This window comes from Stigmatopora nigra, chromosome 18 (assembly GCF_051989575.1).
Source record: "Stigmatopora nigra isolate UIUO_SnigA chromosome 18, RoL_Snig_1.1, whole genome shotgun sequence".
Classification (NCBI taxonomy): domain Eukaryota; kingdom Metazoa; phylum Chordata; class Actinopteri; order Syngnathiformes; family Syngnathidae; genus Stigmatopora; species Stigmatopora nigra.
Genome location: NC_135525.1, coordinates 3,558,899 through 3,577,199, shown reverse-complemented (window position 1 = coordinate 3,577,199; position 18,301 = coordinate 3,558,899). Strand labels below are relative to the sequence as shown.

The 18,301-nt window shown below is 36.6% G+C and overlaps 1 protein-coding gene across 1 annotated transcript; it reads left to right on the top strand.

Annotated features, from left to right (window-relative positions):
* Positions 1-2,187: 2,187 nt before the first annotated feature.
* LOC144211383 (myosin heavy chain, skeletal muscle, adult-like) lies at positions 2,188-17,863 on the top strand. The gene is made up of 38 exons (XM_077738572.1): positions 2,188-2,395; positions 2,460-2,603; positions 3,423-3,579; positions 3,670-3,697; positions 3,790-3,904; positions 4,429-4,521; positions 5,292-5,355; positions 5,425-5,523; positions 5,613-5,716; positions 6,164-6,302; positions 6,379-6,497; positions 7,188-7,337; positions 7,408-7,578; positions 7,654-7,960; positions 8,036-8,109; positions 8,193-8,280; positions 8,632-8,749; positions 9,169-9,292; positions 9,378-9,514; positions 9,590-9,845; positions 10,033-10,275; positions 10,350-10,526; positions 10,612-10,757; positions 10,827-10,917; positions 11,415-11,804; positions 11,878-12,004; positions 12,326-12,444; positions 12,737-12,933; positions 13,013-13,196; positions 13,312-13,477; positions 13,603-13,727; positions 13,942-14,250; positions 14,339-14,542; positions 14,646-14,771; positions 14,852-15,022; positions 15,101-15,301; positions 15,380-15,511; positions 16,555-17,863. Exons 1-38 carry the CDS (start codon positions 2,198-2,200, stop codon positions 16,570-16,572), a joined length of 5,811 nt encoding a protein of 1,936 aa, XP_077594698.1. The 5' UTR covers positions 2,188-2,197; the 3' UTR covers positions 16,573-17,863.
* Positions 17,864-18,301: the final 438 nt, after the last annotated feature.

The window sequence follows — 18,301 nt, the reverse complement described above, 5'->3', positions numbered from 1 at the left end:
ATATATATATATATATATATATATATATATATATATATATATATATATATATATATATATATATATATATATATATATATATATATATATATATATATATATATATATATATATATATATATATATATATATATATATATATATATATATATATATATATATATATATATATATATATATATATATATATATATATATATATATATATATATATATATATATATATATATATATATATATATATATATATATATATATATATATATATATATATATATATATATATATATTTATTTATTTATTTTTTTTCTTTTTTTTTTTTCTTTTTCTTTTGGGAAAATTAGGCATTTTTTGCATGAAGGTATTCCTATATTGAATATAAGAATAACCTATTATTGTATCAAAACGCAATCTCCGACAGATAATAGACTGTGACCTATGCTTAGCACCCCTTATTTAGACAACTTGAACTTGACTTGACATTTGCTCATAAGCCAGGAGATTTGACCATCTGTCACATTACTGATTACAATAAACTGTTGTTTCATTTCACAGGAATCGGCCTGGCTTTGTTTGACACTCGAGGGGGTGCTCTTCAAAAACCATTTAAATGAATAGAAGCACACACTGCTGTTAAAAAAAGGCCCAAATAACAGAAAGGAAAAAAAACACTTGCTGTTACACTGGAGAGCGCTGTCCACCTGATGACAGTCTCCCAAGAATATGTAACTGGATGAACTCTCTATGTGGCCTCATACTTAAGATCTAAACAATGTAAGCTGAAGGTTCATAGCCTGCTTGTTCATGATTTAACACCTTTGTTGTCAGTTTACAATCATCTAATTTTCTCCTACATGACCCTGACAGGGGATTTTAAATTGAGTGACAGTTTAAATACATCACTTCAAAGACTATATTAATACTCTGTCTATACTGGCAAAGCCCATAATGCAGTTAATTATATACAAATGATTTCATGTTTGTATAAAGTGACGTACAGACTGAAGGCAATAAACTCAAAAAGATTACAGTAAAATGTATAAATGTGGTATGTTTTTTCCCCATTGGAGTCTATTTTCAAGTTTCTGATGGTTAAACATGTATATCACATTTATATCTGATAGAAACCATTCCAGGTTGTATAAATAGCTTAAATGAGATTTTATGTGGGTGTGTGCAAGGCAATCAAAGAAACGAAAGGAAAAAAATGATATAGCAGTAAACTAATTCATTCACTTTGAACACCACATATCCTTACACTTTCAAACTTTATACATTTAGACCCTCAATGAGTGGGAACTGAACCTAAATGGCCTGATTTAAAGTTAAATTGATGTCCATTCCATAATCAGTGACTGCTGTATCAATGTACTGATTATCGGTCAAGTGAATACACCCCTCTTTTTCTGCATTTAAAAAAAAAAAATCAATTATATTTTCTCATGGGATGTCAATGAAGAAATGCCACTTTGATACAATGTAATGTGGTCACTGTAGAGCAAGGGAGGGCAAATTATTCCAGAAAAGGCCGCAGTGGGTGCAGGTTTTCATCCCAACTGTTCCAACAGTCCCACTGAGTTATGATATTTTAGTGACACATAATTTGACGTTGAACCCTGTCAAGCCAGTCACCCCCAAACAAGACTGTCTGGGTCTATGGCGAAGTATTACGCTAAAGCTCTTTTGACATTGCTTTCTGAAATTCACACACAATATGTCGCATGACTGAAAGAGGACAACTGCAGCTTTTGTGTGTGTTATGTTTGTTGCCAAGGCTAAATCATCTTCAATGGAGCCTTAATTGTTTCAAGCTTTGTATCACTTGTACAGGTCATCATCCTTTGACATTCATTTTTTTCATCCTTAATCCCAGCTACTTCGTGCCTTGGGTTTATAACAAAAGCTCAGTGATACCCCCATTAAATCACGTGCCAAAGTAATCGCTCTTCTACCCGCCACATGGCTTTGCCCTAAATATAGGTGTTGGAGTTGTTATAAAAGGCTTTAGCACCGATGTCGTTTATATTTTACAGCTGAGTCTTCTGCTGGTAGGTATGTATGACTGATAATTGTTGTTGGTTGTTGTGTCTTATATCTTGTTACAATTCATGACAGTGTTTCTAGTAGTTCAACTAGTTATTTTTGGCAGAATAACAATTTTCCCATTCCATTCTTAGAGAAAGCTGCCAAAGTGAAAATGGATGCTGATATGGCTGTTTTTGGGGAGGCTGCCCCCTACCTGAGGCGGCCTGAACGTGAACGGATTGAGGCCCAAAATCGGCCCTTTGATGCCAAAACTGCTGTGTATGTGGTGGATCCAAAGGAGCTCTTTGTTAAAGGCACGATACAGAGCAAAGACAAGGGACAAGTGACAGTAAAAACTGATGCTGGGAAGGTAAAATCGCAAGATGAAATGTGAGCTTCAAATTGATTTATGTTAACTGTTCTTAACCTTATAGGTTGTTACAGTGACAGATGATGATGTGTTCCCCATGAATCCACCCAAGTTTGACAAAATTGAGGATATGGCCATGATGACCCACCTCAATGAAGCTGCTGTGCTGTACAATCTCAAAGAGCGTTATGCAGCATGGATGATTTATGTGAGCATTGCAACCAATTTTTCCAATGTGAAAAAAAATGCTCAATTTTGGTCTACTGGGTATTTTATTTTTTAATATAGAACTAGTAGCTCTAACTACTTACAGAACTTAAGTTGCTTCAAAATTAACTTCGAAACCTTACAGTAAGAGACACTATCTTCTTGTCGTACCAACATTTTCTTTTGAGGGGTGGGGCAATAATCCCCTATCAGGCCTTTATCCTTTAAAACAAATATAGCATAATTTGTTTTAATTATTTGACATTTAAGCAATATAGTTAATGAAAAGGAAACAACTTAAATATATAGGGACCATAGGCATTTTTAATATCCCAATTAGAAGAACAGATGTAGATGTTTAAAATAGACTGTTTTTTTTATAATAGTTGAAACGATTAGACTGAAAATATATTAAACCAACATTCCATAATACTTGAGGACAACTGGGCTAAAACAATGCATGTGCTGTGAGTCCTTTTATGGGATGCCTAAAGAACACATACTATAATCATCTTAATATGTATATGTGAATAAAAATAAAAACTTAATTGTAATCACATAAAATAAATAAAATCTTAAATATTTAAAAAATTCTCAGCTTGATAGTTAATGGATTCTTCCACATGAATGCAGTAACTTGAATATCTAAGTCATTTGGAATAAATATAGAAAGTATTTTAAAGTTCACATAAACTTGAATAAATAAGTTGTCTGGACTTCGAATTCTACCACTTTATGCATGACATTAATTAAATGATTATACTCCAAAAAAATTATCACCATAGCATACAAAAATATTGGGTATGTGATGTGCTTTCAGACATATTCAGGACTCTTCTGTGTCACTGTGAATCCTTACAAATGGCTCCCTGTATATAACCAAGAGGTTGTGGTGGCCTACAGAGGCAAAAAGCGCCAAGAGGCACCACCACATATCTTCTCCATCTCTGACAATGCTTATCAGTTCATGCTCACTGGTAAACAGTCTACATTTATACTAGTCAATGTTTTTCAACTTCTTCCAGAAACTGTAATTTAGAATGAACTTGTGCTGCTGTTTATTTCAGATAGAGAAAACCAGTCCATCCTTATCACGTGAGTTGCATGTTTATTAAAAGGAATATTCTTTGAGGAATTAAAGTTACAAATTAATGATATTCTTTGTTTTTTTTCTTTCTATAATGCAGTGGAGAATCTGGTGCAGGGAAGACTGTCAACACAAAGCGTGTCATTCAGTACTTTGCAACAATTGCAGGGTCTGGAGATAAAAAGAAAGACGCCAGCTCCATGGGCAAGTTACAGGTAGAGTTAAATGATTTTTTTTGTTAAGTAACCTTAAATTTAGCTGCAAATTTATTTGGAAATCTTGGTATATCTCAATTTAAACACTGATTGGTTCTTTTAGTCAGACAATGTGGGTATGATAGTTTCACAATTTATTGTCCAATTGATTTTAAATAATGTGTCACGATAGAGAGTAGTTAACACATCTGCCTCACAGTTCACAGAGGTTGAAGGGTTCAATCCCCAGTGGGTTCTGACCTTCCTCTCGGTGACATCCATAAACATGCATGGCAGGCTCGTTGAACACTTTAAATTGCCCTTAGGTGTGAGAGTCCCCTGCCTGCTGCCCACAATTGGCTAGCATAGGCTCCAGCATCCCCCTTGACCGTTGTGAGGATAAGCAGTGCATTGAATCAAAAGTTAAGGGTTTAAAATGGCCATCTCTCTTGGATAATACCATATTAATTGCTGAACAAACATTTTTTTATCCCCTGATAATTGATGGTTTTGAACATGGATTTTGTTTGTTCTTGATGTTGAAGGGAAACCTGGAAGACCAGATAATCTCTGCTAACCCTCTGCTTGAGGCTTTTGGAAATGCCAAGACTCTCAGAAATGATAACTCTTCACGTTTTGTGAGTAAAGCCATAATACTCCCACAATAATTCAATATTATTAAAATGTTGTCACTATTTAGAACGCTACAACGCAACCCTATGTTAAATTTTATTCACTAGCAGCGAGATGACAAAAAAAAGTATTTTCCTTTCCTTCTTCTTTAGCAGGGTTGGGCAAACATTTCGGCCCGGGGGCCACATTGACTTTAAAAATTTGACAGACGGGCCGGGTCAGCACAAGATACGATACATATAAAAAACTGCATCCGTTAACAGTACATATGAAACATAAACAGAAAAAAAGGACTTACGTATTAACATCCTCACTCATCATTAAAGTAAAAAGTATAAAGTACAAAGTAAAGTAGAAAGGAATGTATTAAGAAATATTAAAATTTAATTTAAAAAAAGATAGAAGGGCTGTAAAACACAATAACCTATAAATTACAATAACCTGATCCTAATTTGGTCAAGAAAAATAAAATTCTGTGGAATATTTTTTTAACCGCTGAAGAACCACTATTATTCATTCATGTCATTTTATCAACATTAGAAAGAATATATAATAAAATTGTAAGTCAATAGTGTGCCCTGCGATACTTAAGTGGATAAGTGGTATGCAAAATGAATGAATAGTATGAGTAGTATGGTGCAGGTCAATTTCACTCAATTTTAAGCAATAATATTATGCTTGTAAAGCAGATTTTAAAAAATTTGGCTCTCATTTATTAAGGTTAGTAAAAACATGTACTTTTTTTTATTTACACCATATATTTTTCCACTTACAGGGCAAATTCATAAGAATTCATTTTGGTACAACAGGGAAGTTGGCCTCCGCGGATATCGAAACGTGTAAGTGAAATGAAAGACATTTGCATGTTTCAGCCTGTTGCTTATGAATGATTCCTTCATATTTGTTAGATTTGTTGGAAAAATCCCGAGTTACGTTCCAGCTGTCAGCAGAGAGGAGCTACCATATTTTTTACCAGATCATGTCCAACAAAAAGCCTGAGCTCATAGGTAACAATTTACTGGTTATAAACATGGGGTTGCTGTTGAAAAATGCTAATATTACTCTTATTCAAATATATCCTGGAATCTCCTTCTAGAGGCTCTGCTTATTACGACCAACCCGTACGACTTCCCGTTTGTCAGCCAGGGGGAAATCAGTGTAGCAAGCATTGATGATAGTGAGGAGCTGTTGGCTACAGATGTAAGTCAACATTTCAAACAAAATATCAGATGGTAATTGACATGCAAAGCGACTGAGTGGTTAGTGCCTCGGCTTCACAGTTCCGGGGTCCAGGTTTCAAACCAAGGTCAGTCCTCACTGTGTGGACTTTGCATGTTCTCCCCGGGTTGCTTGGGTTTTCTCTGGGAACTCCATTTTACTCCCACTTCTCAAAAAACATACATGGTATGCCGGTTGAACACTCTAAATTACCCCTATGTATGAGTACGAGTGTGAATGGTTGTCTGTCTCGTTCGGTCCTGCGATTGGCTGGCCATCGTTTTAGGGTGTCCCCCCCGTCTGGTCCCCGTAGTTAGCTGGGATAGGCTCCAGTGACTCACGCGACCCTTGTGAGGAAAAACCGGTTCAGAAAATCAATGAATGAATTGACATGCACACTAAAACACTTTTTCTCATGATCTCTTTTAGAGTGCCATTGACACCCTTGGCTTCAGCGGAGATGAACGGATCGGCATTTACAAGCTAACAGGTGCTGCGATGCATTACGGGAACATGAAGTTTAAGCAGAAGCAGAGAGAAGAGCAGGCAGAACCAGATGGGACAGAAGGTAATTTGTATCACCCCAACTCAATGATTTTGTACACTAAAAATGATCTCTAATTTTTGTGTTTAATTTTCAATAGTGGCTGACAAAGCAGCTTACCTAATGGGTCTAAACTCTGCAGACCTATTGAAAGCACTGTGTTACCCCAGGGTCAAAGTGGGGAATGAGTATGTTACTAAAGGGCAGACTGTGCAACAGGTATATCTCTCTATCATACATTCGCTTTCGGTGCAGGCGGCTTGAGATCCGTTACCACTCAGTGTCGGAATGATTGTAAATACCAGTGATTGTCTGTCTCAGTGTGTGCTCTACAACTGACTGCCAAACTGTTTAGGATGTAATATGCCTTAAACCCAAATTTAGATAGGATAAGATCCAGCATCCCACGATAGCAACAGGGAAAGCAGTGTTGAAAGTGAGTGAATGGATAATGGAAATATTAGTTGCAATCGGGCCGAATGTATGTGGGAGTATAATTGGCCCCATAGTTTGAGTCCTCTGCTCTTGATAACAACTATAGAAAATTACCATGAAAATAATTTTGAAATTATGATAAAGGTACAGATTGCATCTGTATTTTATATGATTTTGCATACCATTTTGGGAAGTCGAGAAAACACTTAATCATAGTAGAATTGTCAAAATTTTCCTCCATTGATTAGTTGGTGGTTGATGGTTTTATGTATATCATAAGTAATATTATTTGATTTTATATATATATATATATATATATATATATATATATATATATATATATATATATATATATATATATATATATATATATATATATATATATAATATTGACATTACACACTAGCATACTATGATAACTATGTCCTATTTATTTTTTGTTCATATAATCCTGTACTATATCTCATTGTGCAGGTCTACAATTCCATCGGTGCATTGGCCAAATCAGTCTATGAGAAGATGTTTCTGTGGATGGTCCTTCGCATCAATCAGATGCTGGACACCAAACAGCCTCGTCAATTCTTTATTGGAGTCTTGGACATTGCTGGATTTGAGATTTTTGACGTACGTTTTCATTCAAAATTACTGTCGTCATAATGGAACACTGTATATGAAAGTTTTTTTTTTCCTTCAGTATAATAGTCTGGAGCAGCTCTGTATTAATTTCACTAATGAAAAACTGCAACAGTTTTTCAACCATCACATGTTTGTGTTGGAACAAGAGGAGTATAAGAAAGAGGGCATCGAGTGGGAGTTCATTGACTTTGGGATGGATCTGGCTGCTTGTATCGAGCTCATTGAAAAGGTTGACAACAAATAATCAGCTCTTTATGCAGAAAATGGAAATAAAGTATGTTTTCCTATTCTTTGTCCATCCCAGCCAATGGGCATCCTTTCTATCCTTGAAGAGGAATGTATGTTCCCTAAGGCTTCAGATAGCACCTTTAAAAACAAGCTGTATGATCAACATCTTGGAAAATCAAACAACTTTCAGAAGCCAAAGCCTGTCAAAGGCAAAGCTGAGGCTCACTTCTCTCTGGTGCATTATGCTGGCACTGTGGATTATAGCATTACAGGTTGGTTAGACAAGAACAAAGATCCGCTCAATGAAACTGTAGTCCAGCTCTTCCAGAAAGCAAGCCTAAAACTCTTGGCATTTCTGTACAGCAGTTATTCTTCATCAGATGGTAAGACCATGCATAATTTGTTTAAAATATTTTATCTACTTGGTTATGGTGTTCTGATCAGACCTTTATTTATAGAAAACTCAGCTGGAACAAAGAAGGCTGCCAAAAAGAAGGGTTCATCTTTCCAGACAGTTTCAGCCCTATTCAGGGTAATATTGTGTTGATATACATACTATACAGTCATAGTTTGAGATGGTGGCAATAATACAATGACAATGATTACTTCCAACAGGAGAACCTTGGGAAGCTCATGACAAATCTCAAGAGTACCCATCCACATTTTGTTAGATGTCTCATTCCAAATGAAACTAAAACTCCAGGTAATTCTGTCATATCATTTGATGTAATGTATTTTTCAATAGAGTAGAAAGTTGGCTCAACAAGTCGAAGACCAAAACATATCTAGCAGGCAAGATTCTGGGGGACAGATAATGTGAAATGATAGGATGAATAAAGCGATTTTTAAAAATTTAAAGGTAGATAAACCGCTCAGTCAAAAGAGAAAATACATTATTGGGGCATGTTTTGGTTTGAATTTAAACTTCAAATCCTCGATCTCCTTACTTACCATCGATTTGGGATGTTAAATGGAAATGTGTCTTATCATTTTGTGGAAGTATATGTACGTGTATAGAAAATATGAATATTTTATGTCAGTTGTTCTCAATTAGGAATTATGGAACACCATCTGGTTATACACCAGCTACGATGTAATGGTGTGCTGGAAGGAATAAGAATCTGCAGAAAAGGCTTTCCGAGTCGGATTCTGTATGGGGATTTCAAGCAAAGGTAAAAAAAATAAATTAAAGGATTTCTTTTTTATAATGGCGTAATAATGGAAAAATTGAAAAAATGTTGTTAATTCATTGCCTGGGATGGAAAACAATATATGTTCAAATTCATTTTAACTAGGAATTTAGAGTGTTCAACCAGCCTACCATAAATATTTTTGAGATAAGGGAGGAAACCCATAGAACACCCACGCAAGCCCGGGGAGAACATGCAAATTCAAAACAGGAAGGTCTGGCCCTGGGCTTGAACCCCAAATCCCAGATCTGTGAGGCTGATGCATGAACCATTGTATACTGGACCGCCAAGATGATCATGAAATAACAAATAATCGGGAAAAAAAACTTCATTGATGTTTGAATTGCTTTCTCTCAGTCATTTTGAGAAATTTCCATTCATTTTTATTCTATTTTCTGCAGATACAAAGTGTTGAATGCCAGTGTTATCCCAGAAGGACAATTCATTGACAACAAGAAAGCTGCTGAGAAGCTCTTGGGATCTATCGATGTGGATCACACACAGTATAGGTTTGGGCATACAAAGGTAAGGAGAGCAGACACTTTTGTAATCCTTCTTATTTGGTCTTTCTCAAAGGACAACGTATTCTCTTCCTTTTGTTTTTCTGTAGGTGTTCTTCAAAGCAGGTCTATTGGGGCTTCTTGAAGAAATGAGGGATGAGCGTCTGGCCTCTCTCATCACCATTACTCAAGCTCTGTGTCGGGGCTTCCTCAGAAGAAAGGAAATCCAGCAAATGTCAGAGAGAAGGTAAGAAGATTGATAGGTCAAATTCGGTAATTATTATGATGTTGTCTTTATTGCTTGAATTCAACACCCTTGTAGAGAATCTGTTTATACCATCCAGTACAACATACGCTCCTTCATGAATGTCAAACACTGGCCATGGATGAAACTTTACTTCAAGATCAAACCAATTTTGAGAAGTGCTGAAACAGAGAAGGAAATGGCCCTGATGAAGGAAGAATTTGCCAAATGTAAAGAAGATTTAGCTAAATCTGAGGCAAAGAGAAAGGAGTTAGAAGCCAAAATGGTTTCCTTGGTTCAGGAGAAGAATGATTTGTGTCTGCAGATTCAAACAGTAAGTGTAGAAATCATATAAACAACTTGTACGTTCAATTTATTTAGTGCATAAGTAAAGAATGTATGCCTGTGATTTCTCATGATCAGCCAAGCAGTTGGTTTATAGAGTGATGATGGTCAAACACCAAACAGTCCGCTGGGTAAGAATTACGTTTTATATTGTTGTGTTGCCTTTCATATTTTAGGAAGGTGAAACCCTGGCAGATGCAGAAGAAAGATGTGACGGACTAATCAAAAACAAGATTATGTTAGAGGCAAAAGCCAAAGAACTGAGTGAGCGCCTGGAAGATGAGGAGGAGGTAAATGCTGAACTTACTGCTAAGAAGAGGAAGCTAGAAGATGAATGTTGTGAGCTGAAAAGGGATATTGATGACCTAGAGCTCACCCTGGCAAAAGTCGAGAAGGAAAAGCATGCAACTGAAAACAAGGTTTGCATCAACAAGACAATTTAATTTTAGTGTAAAAGTGTATTTTTATCCTGAATCTATTTGTTATTTCTCAGGTGAAAAATTTGACAGAAGAGATGACTTCCCTGGATGATACAATTGCCAAGTTATCCAAAGAAAAGTCAGCCTTGCAACATGCACATCAGCAGACCCTGGAGGACCTACAAGCCGAAGAAGACAAAGTCAACTCTCTCAGCAAAGCTAAAATCAAGCTAGAGCAACAAGTTGATGATGTCCGTCTATATTTTACAGGATATACATTAAGTCAAACATGGTCTAAAATATTAATGCGAATGTATCTTTCTGTTTGTAAAATAGCTGGAGGGCTCTCTAGAACAAGAAAAAAAGCACCGTATGGATATTGAAAGGGGCAAAAGGAAGATTGAAGGAGATTTTAAACTCGCTCAAGAAGCCATTATGGATTTGGAGAGTGACAAACAAATCTTGGAGGAGAACCTTAAGAAGTATGCAAATGTATTTTAACATTTTGACAATTACATTATGAATGTACTATGTATTTATTTTTTTTCCAGGAAAGAATTTGAATTAAATCAGCATGCATCCAAAATTCTAGATGAGCAGAGTATAGCTGTGCAGTCTCAGAAAAAGATCAAGGAACTGCAGGTAATTTCCATACGGAACTCAGGTGGAACACCAAGTGGTACAATTGTTAATTTCATCCAGTTCCAGAATTTCAGAGTTCAAACATTGGGCATATATGAACTGTTCTCTATTGGGGGGCCCAGTGGACGAGTGGTTAACTCGTCGACCTCACAGCAATAGAAGGTTTGATCCGATCCCCGGTCTGAATCTTCCTGTGGGGGAGTTTGCATAATCTCCCCGGGTTTGTGTGGGTTTTCTCTGGGTACTTCGGTTTCCCTGCCAGATTCCAAATCATGCTTGGAGGGATGGTTGAACACTCTAAATTGTCCCTAAATATGAGTGTGAGCACGAATGGTTGTCTGTCTCCTTGTGCCCAGTAATTGACTAGGCACCAATTCATGGTGTCCCACACCTGGTGCCTACACTTGGGGGGATAGGGTCCAGCACCCCCTGCAATCATTTTGTGTGCATAGGCGATATGGGAAATACATAAATGAAGGAACTGTTCTCTACCCTAGGCACGTATTTCAGAGTTGGAAGAGGAGATTGAAGCAGAGCATGTTGCCCGAGCCAAGGTGGAGAAACAGCGATGTGAACTTGCAAGAGAGCTTGAGGAGATCAGCGAGAGGTTGGAGGAAGCTGGAGGGGCCACCACAGCTCAGATAGAGATGAATAAGAAGAGAGAAATGGAGTTTCAAAAATTGAGACGGGACCTTGAGGAGTCGACACTCCATCATGAAGCAATTGCTGCTGCTTTGAGGAAGAAACACGCCGACAGTGTAGCTGAGCTAGGGGAGCACATTGACAACCTTCAACGGGTCAAACAAAAGCTGGAGAAAGAGAAGAGCGAGTACAAGATGGAAGTTGATGATATGTCAGGCAACATTGAGGCTGCAGTAAAAACAAAGGTAATTTTGTTTTATATTCATTCGCTTTTTGGAAAATAAAATACTGAGTTTTGTATTTCAATACTAAAAACAGATTCAATATGAGAAACTATGTCACTCAATGGAGGATCAACTAAATGAATACAAGGCGAAACATGATGAAGAGTCTCGTTTAATCACTGAATTAAACACACAAAGAGCAAAACTCCAAAATGAAAATGGTAATGTACTGACTTTTTTTTCTTGCAGGACTTGGCAATTAATCCACAAAGAAGTGCAGATTTTTAGGCCAACAGAATAATACAACATTTTTTCACCAATACAGTATTTTACAAGTAGATTTAGTTGATTGCAGTCAGGCACCGCTTGTTTCAGCAGAAACCTAATTGGTTAAATTGTCTGTTCTGCATCAGCTGGAACAAAGACCAGGACCCACTGAGCCCCTTTGTGGAATAAAAACCTAGTACCCCTGTTCTATTGGAAGTGAATAGAAAGTTTTTTCAACAAAGTTTTTTAAAATATATTTTGTGATTCTTGAGCAGGTGAGTTTTCTCGCCTTCTGGAGGAGAAGGAAGCAGCCCTTTCTCATATGTCTAGGGGAAAACTTGCTTTCACCCAACAAATTGAAGAACTAAAGAGACAATTGGAGGAGGAAACCAAGGTTTGTTGTTTTAATGTTTCCTAAAATATAGATTTAGTTAATATAAGAATCATATTTGGTCTTAATTTATCAATCGAGAAATAATGACTGAGTTAGGGTCTTATAAGTTTAGACACATGATTCAGTTTTTTCTTAAAGACTTTGCACTACAACTCATCGGAATTTAGGGTAATCAGTTTTGTCTGTGACACACTCAAATATATCACTGAAAAACATGCAACATATACACACATTTAAACAATAATAATAATAACACTAGTGCGAGTACCTACTATGTCTTTTTTTTTTTAAGGCTAAGAGTGCCATGGCCCACGCTCTCCAATCTGCACGTCATGACTGTGATCTACTTAGGGAGCAGTTTGAAGAAGAGCAGGAGGCCAAAGCTGAACTCCAAAGAGCAATGTCTAAAGCCAACACTGAAGTGGCACAATGGAGAACCAAATATGAGACTGATGCAATCCAGCGTAATGATGAGCTGGAAGAAGCAAAGTAAGCATCCTACTCAAACAAATACATGCTCTGGTCAGAGAAAGTTAGTCCTGAAATCTTAAATGTTGCATTTGTTCAGGAAAAAGCTCACTCAACGCTTGCAAGATGCTGAAGAATCAATTGAAGCTGGGAATGCCAAGTGTTCCTCGTTGGAGAAAACAAAGCAGAGGCTCCAAGGAGAAGTGGAGGACCTCATGGCTGAAGTAGAAAGAACCAATGTACAAGCAGCTCTTCTGGATAAAAAGCAGAGAAGCTTTGATAAGGTCAGAGGGACACCTTATCAATCTGTAGTTCTTGAATCAGAATTATAGAGCATTGCTTAACTATTTTTTCAGCAGGCTAGTAAATTGTAGCTACCGTGAATTTTGTTATCTTCAGATTTTGTCTGAGTCAAGACAGAAATTTGAAGAAAGTCAAGCAGAGCTCGAAGGTTCGCAGAGGGAATGCCGTACCCTGAGCACAGATCTTTTCAAAATCAAAAACTCCTACGAGGAAGCGCTGGAACACCTTGACGTGCTAAAACGAGAAAATACAAATTTACAACGTATGTATTTTATAGTATGGCAACAAAAAAAAATGCAGCACACATGCACACACTTCTAAAGTATGTAAATATGTTGTACATACTATATGTCTAATAAGCTTTTGGATATGAAATATGCTTTGTAGAGGAGGTCTCTGACCTCTCGGACCAACTTGGCGAGAATGGAAAAGTCTTGCATGAGTTGGAGAAGACCAAGAAACATACAGAGTCTGAAAAGACAAACATCCAGACTGCTCTCGAGGAGGCAGAGGTTTGTGGTTCTATTTTATATTTTTATAATTGTTGAAGATGGAAATGGAAGATGCAAGGGTCAATGTACATAGATTCTCATTGAAAATTTCTGAGGTTAAAGATATTTCAGAGATGTTAATCCCTTTTGATCAATATTAAAATAGTATTACTAAAATATAAATACTAAAATTAGGAATGAACAGCATTAACGTTGACACGCCATTTTTTTCAAGGCTTCTCTGGAACATGAAGAATCCAAAATTCTTCGTATCCAGCTTGAACTTTCTCAAATGAAAGGGGAGGTCGATCGTAAGCTCGCTGAGAAGGATGAAGAGATGGAGCAAATGAAACGCAACCACCTGCGTGTGGTGGAAACCTTGCAGTCAGCTTTGGATGGTGAAGTGCGGAGCAAGAATGATGCCATGCGAATAAGGAAGAAAATGGAGACTGACCTCAATGAGTTGGAGATGCACTTGAACCACTCCAACCGGCAGGCTTCTGAGGCCCAGAAGCAGTTGAAGAGCCTGCAAGCCCACCTCAAAGTAAAAGGATATCCTAACAATGCAATGCAATGCAATAAAAATAAAATTAATACTTTTAGAACAGTGACTTCAAGGTTTCTTTCTACAGGAGCAAAGCCTTCTCCTGAATAATGCACTGCACAGCCAAGAGGAGTTGAAGGAGCAGGTATCCATGTTAGAACGAAGGAATATTTTGATGCAGGCCGAAGTGGAAGAGTTGAGGGCAGCACTTGAACAATCTGACAGAACCCGCAAATTAGCTGAGCAGGAACTGGCAGATGCCAGTGAAAGAGCTGGGCTGCTACATTCACAAGTGAGTGACATTACCAGAATTGTACTGTAATAAATCAACCTGACACACTTTGGCTTGTTAAATGATAGACTTTGGGTATAATTGTTTGTTATGTGAAATTCAGAACACAAGTCTTCTCAACCATAAGAAAAAATTGGATGCAGATGTCAGCCAGCTGCAGGGTGAGCTGGAGGATGCAATCCAAGAGGCTCGCAATGCTGATGAGAAAGCTAAGAAAGCGATCACTGATGTAACTATCACATTTCATTTCCTATTAGTTGTAACCCATTGAATTTAGAGATTGCCATTCCTTCTTTTGTTTCCATGCAGGCAGCCATGATGGCTGAGGAACTCAAGAAGGAGCAAGACACCAGCAGTCACCTGGAGAGGATGAAGAAAAACATGGAGACCTCGGTGAAGGACCTACAGCATCGTCTCGATGAAGCTGAGAGTCTTGCATTGAAGGGCGGCAAAAAGCAACTCCAGAAAATGGAGGCTAGGGTAGGCAAACATGTTCACCATAGTCTGGTGAGATTAAAGAGACAAGGTATACATTTGTAGGTTTGCGTATTTGTTTAGGTGCGCGAACTGGAGGGGGAAATGGAGACTGAACAAAGAAGAGCTGCAGATGCAATGAAGGGGATTCGTAAATATGAAAGGCGGATCAGAGAGCTCACATACCAGACAGAAGAAGACAAAAAGACTGTTTTGAGACTGCAGGACCTTGTTGATAAACTGCAACTTAAAGTCAAAGTATACAAACGGCAGAATGAAGAAGTGGTAAGGTCTTATTTGAACTACATTGATCATAATACTGACAATATGTGTTGCTTTTTTTCTAATTTATCATTTGCACAGGAGGAGCTGGCCAATGTTCATATGGCTAAATTAAGGAAAGTCCAGCATGAGCTGGAAGAGGCTCAGGAACGAGCGGATATAGCTGAATGTCAAGTAAATAAGATGAGAAGCAAAAGCAGAGAATTTGGAAGGGTAAATTCATGCAATCATTTTATTAATGTATGTGTCAGGTTCATTAATAATTACCTTCGTCCGTAATTATCAATAACTGCAGGAAGACATCTTATTCAATTATTGACATTTAATTAAATAGAAATGGATACAACAGATAAAAAGCCTCCGGAGGGGAGCATTACAGCAAGTGTCCCTTACAACTTCCGAACGTCTCCTCGAATAGACGTTTTCGTCCCATTCTTATGGTCACAAGTTACAGAGTTGTTGATCATTCCATCACGTATGAGTAAAAACAACATCTGGGACTACAATAACAATCAAAGTATTTTACTAATAACAAAAACAGGGACTAGACCTAACAACATTTAGATTAGAGTAATTATACAACCTCCTTGACCTAAGAATCATATAATATAATCATAATCATATAATCGTTACATACAGAAAAACCCGAAGTGTACGGTTACATAACGATAACAATATTCTTGTTATTGTCCGAATAGCCCTGTCCTCGTCACCAAGGGCCCACCAAATCTCAAGGACCCAGATTGGGTGGATTGTTTGTATAACCATCCTGGAACAGGCTGTCCAGGTTAAAGATGACTTGGTGTGACCTCAACACTTTTGAAAAACAGAAAGAGAATGATTTAACAAAGTAATGAATTAATACAGAGAAAAGAAAGAGAATGATTTAATAAAGAAATGAATTAATATAACTATTATAATAATAAAACAGAATAAACCCAACAGTATGATATTTATATTATATATCGTGTTCTCAAGTGACAAAATCATCTAATTGCTTTTAATGTCTATTATTTATGTATACCAATTTAGATATTTAAAATCAAATGCAGGAGTTTACATACAGTATCCCTGATTTGAAGCACACATACTGAATTGAATTCACAGCAATTAATAGATGTTTCCACCCCTCGCAGGCATACATAAACCCGTATCACACACTCAATTATGTACATCCCAGTACATGGATGTCCACACACTTATAAGACATTTTTTTATCATTTCTGTAAAATATTTTGCTCTTTTTTGTGGTCTAGGTTACGGAGTCAGAGTAGCAATTGAGATCAACTCCACCAAGAAGATCATCATTGCTCACTTAGACCTATATAAAATTTGATTTCATGGCCAGATTTACATACAAAGATATACTCCAGCAAAATAAACCCAGTAAAAAAAATTACGATTCCCCGTATTTCAAATAACCCGATTACTTGATTTTGGGTTCTTTTTAAAAAGCAAACATCTGGCCATGAAAGTGTTCTCTCTGGTGTTAAGTAATGTGATGGCAAGATTTGCAACAAAATGATTTTGGCAAAAATGACACAATTTGCATCATTACATCCACAATGTATGTCATTGCAGTCAGAAAAGAATATAATTGATTTATAACCATGTAGATTGTGTGCACGTAAATGAATAATTCCCAAAATAAAATAATAATAACAGGAAAAATAGAACCCTAAACCAATTATGGTTTGCATTTAAATGTGGCCAATGAACAACAATTTAATTTGCTGTAATTGTTGTAGAATAAACTGGAATATAGAGGATATACACTTTGTTTCAAAAGATTGTGGTTGTTCACCCATGAAATATCACTTTTATAAATCAAATGAGTTGCAAACTAAATCAAGTCAAGGCATTGATAAGGTTTGAAATAATAATTTTCTCTCCCAAACGTTGCTTTCGACAAAAAAAAAAATCTCAATTTGACGTAATTACAACTTTGCAGAACTTTAGAATTGTAACTTCTAACATGTTAAGGTCATCCGGGGAAATTATATGCCATACCTCCAGAACCAATCTAATTGCCTTAATGGGACTTCTGATTTTCCATATAATCAAGATTCTCTCACAACAGCTCAATATAGTTGTGAACTAGCTATTATTATTTAAACTAAAAACAATTATTTCTAACCTTTTCCATGTCTTGACTTTTGACAATATTTTCTATTCAAGTTGCAACTAAAGTGATGATAACGGTGGGAATTTTCATGAAAAAAAATTGTCTGGATTACCTGAATCTTTTAAACAGTATCTATGTTACACATTGGGTTGGTCAGATTTTGTTGGGTGTTTTCCTCTGTATGACCTGTCCTTGTGATTGACCATTCAAATTAACCTGTTTTTTTCCCTGCCTCTGTTGTATCTCCTGGTTACTTGTTTCGTCAACCCGCATCTGTCTATTTAAACCTTTGTATATGTCATTCCTTGTCGGATCATGTTGAGTCATCTTGTGTTTATCAACCTGTGTTCACGTGTGCTCCTCGTTTCCCCGCGTCGTCCCTCTCATGGTTTGGATTTGCTCTTTAGTTTCTAAGTCTTCTTATTCTTGAGAACTTCTCTAGTAATTAAAGTTTTGGTTAGTGCTGCCTCAACCCTCTGTCTCTGCCTGCTTCTATGCATTTTTTTCAGAATTTTCCTCGTATCTCAAATGTGTATTATATTGGAAGACTCATATGTCAAGATACCACTGTATATGTATATAGTCAATGCCCTCAACCACATTATTTTACAGCAATTCATAGCATTCTCCACATTACTATAACAATCTTATTACATCTTTAATGTGTTTATGGGGGAACATGTCACATTTGAGGTAAATAAAATTATCAATTCCTTTATATTCTGTTCCTCATCCCCACAAGAGTTGTTCCTATTCCATCCAATTATTAATTCATTCATTTTTCCGATCCCTTTATCTTTACAAGGGTCCAGCCAATGTATGCTTTCAACAATAAGTTTACTGTTAAATGATTCTAAAAGTAGTCATTGAATTCACAC